At 41.5% G+C, this 9010-nt stretch overlaps 2 protein-coding genes across 4 annotated transcripts; one reads left to right on the top strand and one right to left on the bottom strand.

The window, feature by feature from the left end:
* The first annotated feature begins 2001 nt into the window (after positions 1 to 2001).
* On the top strand, positions 2002 to 5472 carry LOC114802545 (phosducin-like). Of its 2 annotated transcripts, none has more exons than XM_029001553.1 (4): positions 2002 to 2165; positions 2712 to 2765; positions 2979 to 3109; positions 3408 to 4732. In XM_029001553.1, exons 2-4 carry the CDS (start codon positions 2723 to 2725, stop codon positions 3930 to 3932), a joined length of 699 nt encoding a protein of 232 aa, XP_028857386.1. In that variant the 5' UTR covers positions 2002 to 2165; positions 2712 to 2722; the 3' UTR covers positions 3933 to 4732. The 2 variants fall into 2 exon arrangements, with proteins under 2 accessions (XP_028857386.1, XP_028857388.1); XM_029001555.1 differs by having other exon boundaries at positions 2019 to 2119; positions 3408 to 5472.
* odr4 (odr-4 GPCR localization factor homolog) lies at positions 2751 to 8779 on the bottom strand. Of its 2 annotated transcripts, XM_029001552.1 has the most exons (14): positions 8606 to 8778; positions 7951 to 8070; positions 7721 to 7858; positions 7538 to 7633; positions 7267 to 7373; positions 7071 to 7107; positions 6824 to 6955; positions 6651 to 6746; positions 6523 to 6579; positions 5823 to 5945; positions 5484 to 5571; positions 5183 to 5368; positions 4723 to 4839; positions 4521 to 4618 (listed from the first exon to the last, which is right to left on the bottom strand). In XM_029001552.1, exons 2-14 carry the CDS (start codon positions 8047 to 8049, stop codon positions 4545 to 4547), a joined length of 1350 nt encoding a protein of 449 aa, XP_028857385.1. In that variant the 5' UTR covers positions 8050 to 8070; positions 8606 to 8778; the 3' UTR covers positions 4521 to 4544. The 2 variants fall into 2 exon arrangements, with proteins under 2 accessions (XP_028857384.1, XP_028857385.1); XM_029001551.1 differs by having other exon boundaries at positions 2751 to 4839; positions 8606 to 8779.
* Between the last annotated feature and the right edge of the window lie 231 nt (positions 8780 to 9010).

Genomic DNA, 9010 nt, shown 5'->3' on the forward strand with positions numbered 1-9010 from the left:
CCTCAAACAATTAGAATGGTACCACTTTACCCCACTTTACCCCAGTCCTCAGCAGTCCAATCCTTGTACTTATTGTCATTGATGTTTTTCTTGGTAGAGAAGTGGCTTCTTTGCTGCACTTTTTGACACCAGGTGATATGGTCCTTACCATATCCAAGCCCTTTTTGTGCAACACAATGATGACTCCACATGTTTCCTTGCAGGTAACCATGGTTAACAGTGGAAGAAAATGATTTCAAGCATCACTCTCCTTTTAAAGCATCCAGTCAATCAGCATGACAGAATGATCTCCAGCCTTGTGCTGGTCAACACTTACTTTGGGTGTCACATTTGTGTCATTCTCAAAACCTTTTGCCACAGCTTTAGACTCCCACTTTAGGAAACATAGCCTTGGTAATGTACTTGTACAAAACCAAAAATAAATATGAATCATTTAAACAACACCACACAGACAACCTGGTGGACGTGTGAATTGGGCCTGATTTTCCTGGGGATGGATGAAAGGGCAGCTAAGTAAGTTGGAGATCAGTTGTGTCTGAGGCCTCCACCTCTGTTGAGTGAGGGTTTGTTGATTTGCACATGCAAAGCTTCCCTCACTCCCTACTCTCAAACTACCTATCTTCTCTGTCCAATATTTGAACATTCTTGTCCAAAAATGAATGAGTGTCCTGTGAAGCTACACAGCTGATTCTGGCCCTGAGGTGTTGCTCCTTCTGTTCTGGGCCATCCTCCTGTGTAGCAGCTGTTTGGTTTACTCGATGTACAGCTCAGAGCAGTCTTCACCGCACTGGGCAGCAAACACTACATTGCTCTTCTTCTGTTTTGGTGTCTGGTCTTTGGGATGGACGAGTCTCTGTCTCAGTGTGTTTGCAGGTCTGAAATGGACAGGAATATGGTGTTTCCCAAAATTCTTTTAAGTCTTTCGGACACACCAGCCATGTATGGAAGGTCCAGGTTGTTCTGTTGGCCCTGGGATTCAGGTTGTTCTGTGGTCCTTTTCTTGAAGGAGGATCTTGCTTTGTTAAAGGCCCACTTGGGATATTTATATTTCAGTAAATCTTTTTTTTTTTCTACATGTGCCCTAGGGGGCTCTGTATCTCAGAGGAGCCAAGAACCTCAGCTTGAGTGCATTGATTGATTTGTTGTTCGGAATTTCTTTAACGTATGTCCAAGGTTGGAATTTATATATTTTTTCATTGTAAGATAAAACCACTTCCAAAAATATCCAATAATAGTACACTAATGGCACCAAGCAAAGTCATAGCCCCTTCATGCAGTCTTACCAGCTTATGTCATCTTGTAATGATGTGCAGGATTGCAGCCTTGCCATAATCACTTCTCGCTCAATGCTGTGACGTGGGACGTCTGTGCCAATCGTGTAAGCTTTTAAGCCTGTAAATGCACTGATGCAGCAGTTTACACATCTACATGGCAGTGGTGTGATGGAAGCAGAAAAGAATTGGCAAACATACTTGATTTGTGCAAGCTATCCTGCAGGATGTTCCCAGTATGCAGCGGAATGGCACTTAACAAAAGCTGTCCAAGTAAGGACAAAAAGTGAACTGACAATAGGGGCATGGGACAGGGTCACTGCTCTACATGAGGAATGAAGTTTAGCCCATCCAGTCTAGTCTATTAGTATTTAATGATAAAGTTTAAAAAGCAAAACATCACACCAGTGCTTCTGGTCAGTTATCGCTTCTGCAGTGCTCCCATTATGCACTTTATGGTTGTCCAAAATTAAAATATTTTGGTGTTTTTAAGGAACAGTTACATATGCCATTTGCAATGCAGAGCTGAGTAAATTGAATATGAGGACATCAGTGCAACAACATCAATGCAAAATTAATAAACAAATGCATTGCAATGACATTGCAGAAGCTGCTCCTGTTGCAATGGTACATCTGTGGTAAATCTCTCTTTTCTGTATTGCAGCAGGTTGACATTGAGAAAGAGGCTTTAATCCTATTATCCTCTGCATTACGTCTGGGGTGATAATATCATGCCACAGTGTAAGTCCATCTGGCCCTGGTCACCGCACATCACACACTGGGATTTCTCCACAGCATCCAGATATATTGAAGTATCTCACTTGGTGTGAGATAAGGAATCTCTTCAGGTACGCACAGAAGTAAACCAAACCAAACCAAACCAAACCAAACCAGGTAAGGAGGCAACTGGAAGAAAGGTCAAATGAGAACTGTCACTTTACTAACATTTACAGCATTTACATTTACAGCAAACAGATTTGTGCCTTCAGAGTTGTGTATGTTTTTACTGTGGGTTTGTGCCTATTTTGTTTGTATTCTGTCACTTTGGCCACATATGCATCTCCCTTTAGAAGAGGGCTAATTCAAAATTACGACATTAGTAGTCAAAGTGAATACATAGTAGCTTCCCAAATTGCAAGTGATTGTAATCTAGGAGTGCCAGGAGCTACAGGAGGGACATGCACATACTGACTCTCACTTGCTCACTCTTGGATCAAGTTGCTGATATACCTAATTTGCTTTTGAGTGAGAAATCAAACCCACAGCTACATTGGGAGAACTTCATGCCAGAGCACCAAGCAAAGCATTCTTGTTGCAAGGCCACCATTGCATGGCTATAAAACACAAACAGGGAAAACAAGTCCAAAAGTCCAAAGAAACTGATTATGATAGATCAATAGATCTGGATGAAAGTAGCTTCAATTATTTTATCCTTCATAGGTACAGTCAGCATGTCTGGTCCAGCCAATAGTGAAGATGAAGCAACGCAAACAGGTTTGGAAAATGTCTAATTTTATTGCTTAATAAACTACTAAGTATTTATTTAATGATCAGAGAATATATGCTTGTATCACGGTACTAAAGTTAAATTTATTGTTAATAATAACCACATTAAGATAAAATGAGCAAAACCTAAAAGCAATTCTGAAAAGATAAAGATGCTTCGTAATGACGCTGTTTTAACCCTAATACTTCAATGGCTCATAGGCCCCAAAGGGGTGATAAGTGACTGGAGGAAGTTTAAAATGGAAAGTGAAGACCAGGCTGAAGCAACTCCAAACAAGAGGGAGCTGCTGAGGCAGATGTCTGAGGAGTCCCGCGACAGACTCAACCGCAAGGTTAGTGTTCAACGCAACAGAACTCTTCCCAGGAGAAGTAGAGTTGGCTTTTGTCAAACATCCAAAACATTTCACATGTTGGTACAGGGTTCCCAAATGTTTTTTCCTGAACTTTCACCCCCCCATGTCTGGTGTAAATGTGTGAACCAGTGTGGTAGTATATTTCATATTTTTGCAAATAATGTCAATGCATGTCAACAAAAAAAAAAAAATTCACAAAACCTGCCAGACAATTTACATGTTAGGGTTGTTGTTCTAACATTTGATGATTTTATGGTAGCGCGTTTTTCATGTGCAGATGAGTATTCAAGAGTATGAGCTCATCCAGGAGGAGGATGAGAGTGCCATGCGCCGCTACAGGAAGCAGTGCATGCAGGAAATGCACGAGCGTCTCAGTTTTGGGCCCAAGTTTGAAGGTCTGTATGAGCTAGAGAGTGGCGAGGCCTTCCTGGAGGTCATCGAGAAGGAGCACCACCTCACAGTTGTGGTAGTCCATGTCTACGCCGACAGCGTCAGTGGATGCGAAGTGCTGAACAGCTGCCTGAACTGCCTGGCCAGCGAATACCCCAGCGTCAAGTTCTGCCGCATCCACGCCGACGCCACCGGCGCCAGTGAGCGCTTCACAGATGACGTCCTACCTGCCTTGCTCGTCTACAAGGCGGGAGAATTGCTCGGGAACTTCCTGCATGTCACCAGTCACCTGAACGAGGAGTTCTTTGCCACGGATGTTGAGGCTTTCCTCAACGAGTATGGCCTGCTGCCCGAGAAAGAGTTCATGGCCTGCCCTGACGAGGAGGGAAATCCGGCAAGCGATGTGGAATAAAGAGATTTCACAAAATTCATTTTACAAAAGCATTTCTAGCCATGGGGTCTACATGCTATTAATCAATCTGGGATCCAGAATCTGTCAAAATTCTCCAAATAATCTAGCTGAACGATACTTAAGCACCTGAAGTGAATCAATCACAAATTAATTTTAAACACTTATTTTTTATTCTGTGATTTAAGAGAGCTCCTTAAGAGCTTATAAAAAAAGATTTATCTTTTTTTTTTTACATTCATGTTCTACTAGAATCAACTAGAAGACCTTCAGTAGTATGTAATTATTATGAATGCTTTTTAAATATGCTCAGAGCCTGAAGACTGCACTTGCCGCATTCCAGGGAAAATAAGTAAATGAAAATGTGTATATATAGATAATACACTAATTTAATGTATTTAATGTGAAGCATAATGTAAAGCCTAAATCATTGAAATTGAAAGCTAAAAATTGAGATGGACTAACTTTTCTGAAAGTTCTCATAGTTAAGCTCAACCAAGTTTTGTGAATATTTAATATTATTTTACAAAGCAATTTTACAAAGTAATATTGAAAGATTTTCAGTCAAATAAGCAGAATTCAATTAAAGGATCCATTGGTTTCCACTTTAATAATTTATTGTAATCTAGTGATGAAAATTAAGGAGGCTGCCATGGCAAGGAAGGCTATTCCAGCTGCAAGCAGCAAACCTAGACAAATGAAAAATAGATTTTTATCTAAATAACAACTGTTCTGTTTATATATATATATATATATATATATATATAAATTAATAAAGGAATGTAAAAATCACCTGTATAATACTGTTGCATGTTGGATTTTTTTATGTCCTTGGGGGCTTCTATGTGCTGTTTAGAAGCTCTGCTATGCTGTATTGGATCAGCGGTCCGGGAGCTCATTGGTGTCTTCGCTAAATTTGAAGAAAAAGAAGAAATTAAATACTTAATAATCAGGGAAACAAATCTTATAAACAGGAGAGATACAGCGACAATACACAGAGATACCAATCATCCCTTTTCTGTGAAGCCAACAGTTATTTAGTGAGCTAAAGGCATTACAACAACCTCACATCAACAAAAAAAAATAAAAAATAGAAGTAAAATGTTTCTAATACATATTATGTATAAAGACCATTTTTCAGCCCCTATTGTAAAGTATGCATTAATGCGATTTTATGTATATTTGAGTGAGTCAGTGTACATACCATATGTGTATGGTTAATAAGGTGTGTGTATGTGTATGTGTGTGTGTACCATGTGTCGGCTCAAGGCTGCTGTCAATGCTCTCCTCGGTTACCCTGCTGTCCAACATTTCATGGAGTCTCTCAGCCACATCAGCTATGCTCTCATCAGGAAACACATAGTCACACAATCTGAAGTCAGAGGCTGGCAAGGCCACAAAGACCCTGTGGGGGAGGGGCTGCACTCCAGTCATCACACCTGTGTTTTGCAAAGACTATCAACCTCCAACAGCACCCCACACACCACTTCACATATACAGTGTAATTACAGTGCAGTGCAATAAACAGCATATTCACAGAGAATGAAGTCTTACCTTGATCGTTGAACTCATTCATAAGTAGGTCCTCCATAAGCATATTAACCCTGCAGGAGACTGTGTTCATCAGATCCTTCCTAATGGCCTGTAACCATTACCAACAGACAAACACGTAAAATAGCATTCAGGAATAGTTTTAAACACTATAAACACAGATATGATCATTACATTGCCATCCCAGCTGAAAATTGGACTGGCACCAACATTTATGTCTCCAATGATATCTAGCGGTTAACGGTTCACGCAAGTGGCTCTGTAAGTTCATTCGAGGTGCTACTGTGTTGTACATACATACACATACACACACATATATATGTATTTTATATAAAATTATACCTCCACGGCGTGCTTAGCACGCGGCTTGTTGGGCTGGAGGTATGCCCTGCAGTGTACTGCTCCCCTGATGCTGATGAAAGAGCGACAGCACTGCGTTACTGCTGATGACCCCATGTCCTCCAACTGTCGAAAGGAGAAGCATGTATTCATGTATTAAATCAGTCAATTTAATTTCTAAAGCTCTTTAAAAACAACACAGTTGACTAAAGTACTGTACAGAATTCAATTCAAAACGTAGTTAAAATTCTACAGGATAGAATTACAGTTAATTAACTATTTAAAACAGGACATAAAATATCTATGCAAACTATAAAAATAATAGTAGTAAACCAAACATCGCAAATCTAGTTAAAAGCCAAGAACATTTTGTTTTAAGAAAACTTTTAAAAGCGGTTCTGCCTGCCTAATGCGCAAAGACAGTGCATTCCATAATCTCGGACCTGCAGAGGCAAAAGCGCCGTCTCCCCTAAGCTTTCTCCTTGTTTTAGGAACAACTAGCAGTGAATGATCAGCTGACCTATGGGCGCGTGAAGGAATGTAGGGCTCAAATCAGATAGATACTGAGGAGCAAGGCCATTCAGACATTTAAAGGTAAATAAAAGCATTTTAAAATAAATCCTGTACAGGATTGTGCAAGGAAGCTAAGACTAATGTGCTCATGTCACCAATCTGTCCATAGGCTGTGCAAAAACATACTTACGGTTTGCAGGAGAACCTGGACTTGGAACTTCTGTTTGCCCATTTTTGGATTCTTTTTCTAGAGAAGACACTCAGAATTAGCTGATAGACATTATCACAAAACCACAGCAGACCAACCGAATCCCTTACCTGGCCGGGCACCAGTTCTGACTCGTCTGCCACCAGTTTCCCATTAATGAGGCACACAGCTGCCTTGATCCGGTTTGCCCAACTCCGCAGCCCCTCCTAAAGAACACGCAGTCAAAAAAATGATAAATGTGCCTGTAAAAGGGATACGTAAATACACAGCCACCACTATTTACCTTAATGCATATGTCATCCAAGGACTTAAGAGGAAGTGAGATTTGTAGGTCCAGGGCTACTGTACAGGTCACCAGCGGCCATGAAGAAGATGACACTGGCTGGTACTTCCAGTCAGCTGGCTTGGCTGAGCTCTGAGGGCACACAACATCAAATCAAAATGGACTATCCATGCAGAATATTATGGAAGTGAATTGTGAGTATGGAATGCCGTGCACCCACAGCAAATAAAAAGAAAAGAAGTTCTACCTTAGGATCTTTTATATCAAAGGATCTACAAAGGGCTCTATAGACAGTTAGTAAAGGAAAGTACTTAGAGAAATGAAGGCCCTGCTTTCCATCACGAACAATTCCTATCAAATAACACTGGGGAGAGGGGCACCTCCAGCCCAAAACCCACACACAAATTACACAGACACACACAGTTTAAGGTGATCAAGGATACTTCTTGGTTTTGGAGCAGATCTGGAGAGTGACTCTCTCAGTGATGTCCTCCTCAGTTAGATCCCACAGCCGCCCCTTAGATATGTGCTTTTCGATAGCAAACACCAGCTATAAGAGCATAATCACATATGAGTATATGAAACATCCAAACAGCATTATATAAACAAAGCACCCAAAAAAGTCACTGCCCTCTAGCCTGCATCATGACAAAGAAAAAATGATAAAAGTAACATTCTGCCACATTCCTACCCTGTGCAATATGAGTGTCTCACCCTGCGGAGTGTACTTGGAGCTTCTTTAGAGAGCTCAGGGGGGACGATGAGGAAAACGCCAAGCACTGACATGCCACCGGGTAACATCTGCGAAACCTGACATTGCCAATGGCAAGACAAGGTTCACAAAGAGAGACAACGAAGTATACTGAAATAACCAGTCCATTCTAACCAGTCCGTCACCTGTTTTGCATGTTCGGTGGCCCATTCCAAATCGGCGTCATCCAACAGTCCACTGGAACTGTGACCTTCTCCAGGTCCATCTGAATCTCTGTGTGGAGTTTTGGTGGACAGCAGCACATAATCTCTCTGGAGAGACAACTTTTAATGCAAAAGAAAAAAAAGGGAATGTTTTATCTATCAGAATGTCGTGGGTGTAAAAACATTTTGAAGGGAACGAATTAGACTCGTACCTGCCCAATCAGAAGTCCTGTGATACAGACACCACCTGCTGTGTGGAGGCTCGAGAGATATTTCTGCACCGTATCATCAGCAACATAGGTTCTTCCCATGTTTAAAAATTAAACCGCATCCTGTAAGAGTCAACGGTATATATTGTCAATACTGTCCCACACACGTCACTTTGCATCTCTTTCACACTTCCGAAGACAGTGGTGCAGTGGTGGCCTAGCGGTTAAGGATGTGGCCCCTTAATCAAAAGGTTTGAATCCCGATCCGACAAGGTGCCACTGAGCAAAAGCACCGTCCCCACACAATGCTCGGCAGGCGCCTGTCATGCTCACTAAGGGTGATGGGTTAAATGCAGAGGACACTGTGTTCACTGTGTGCTGTGTATCACAATGACAATCACTTCACTTTAATAAACAGCTTCCCAACAGCTCCGTCCGAATGTCATGAGTGGTACAAATTAATGAACTATGAACCAGAAGACCATAAAGTCCCAGGTTCAATCCCCATTGTGTCCGTGAGCAAGACACTTAACGCTGAGTGTCTCCAGGGGGACTGTCCCTGTATCTACTGACTGTAAATCGGCCTGGATAAGGACGTCTGGTAAAAAAGTAACATGCATTATAGCGAAGTCAGAATTCAGGTTCTCGACCTGCTTACCATGCGTAGAAGCCACAAGCACCAGCAACCTGTCACTGAAAAGCGAAGGGGTACGTGTAACTTCCGGATCACGCGTCGCAGAAGATATACGTCATTCATCGTGGCCGTGGGGAGCGGGATAAAACAACGCACATTATTTTAGCGCCGTTATTTAAGTTTCAATTACATGCGACTCCCGAGTTACTGTATCGCGACATGGCGGCCAGTGCTGCATCGCCAGGGATTTCCTGCAGGGGAATTTAGGGTCTTCCTGTAATATACCGATCAATATTTCACACTCATTATATTTTGTTCCCTGAAATTTCTTACAGAGATTTCATATTTGATAAGTCTCGGAAATTAACATTTGCAAAGTAAGGTTTTTTAAGGCGTTTAAGGTTTTAAAGGCTGACAACTATTAAACAT

The sequence above is a fragment of the Denticeps clupeoides genome, chromosome 13 (assembly GCF_900700375.1).
Source record: "Denticeps clupeoides chromosome 13, fDenClu1.1, whole genome shotgun sequence".
Classification (NCBI taxonomy): domain Eukaryota; kingdom Metazoa; phylum Chordata; class Actinopteri; order Clupeiformes; family Denticipitidae; genus Denticeps; species Denticeps clupeoides.

Coding starts and splice junctions, on each gene's coding strand:
- LOC114802545 (XM_029001553.1), top strand. CDS start 2,723: ATGTCTGGTCCAGCCAATAGTGAAGATGAAGCAACGCAAACAG. Junction 2,766..2,978: donor AGATGAAGCAACGCAAACAG/GTTTGGAAAATG, acceptor AATGGCTCATAG/GCCCCAAAGGGGTGATAAGT. Junction 3,110..3,407: donor GCGACAGACTCAACCGCAAG/GTTAGTGTTCAA, acceptor TTTCATGTGCAG/ATGAGTATTCAAGAGTATGA.
- odr4 (XM_029001551.1), bottom strand. CDS start 8,049: ATGGGAAGAACCTATGTTGCTGATGATACGGTGCAGAAATATCTCTCG. Junction 7,374..7,537: donor CTCCAAGTACACTCCGCAGG/GTGAGACACTCA, acceptor ATGCTCTTATAG/CTGGTGTTTGCTATCGAAAA. Junction 5,572..5,822: donor GTGCTAAGCACGCCGTGGAG/GTATAATTTTAT, acceptor TAATGGTTACAG/GCCATTAGGAAGGATCTGAT.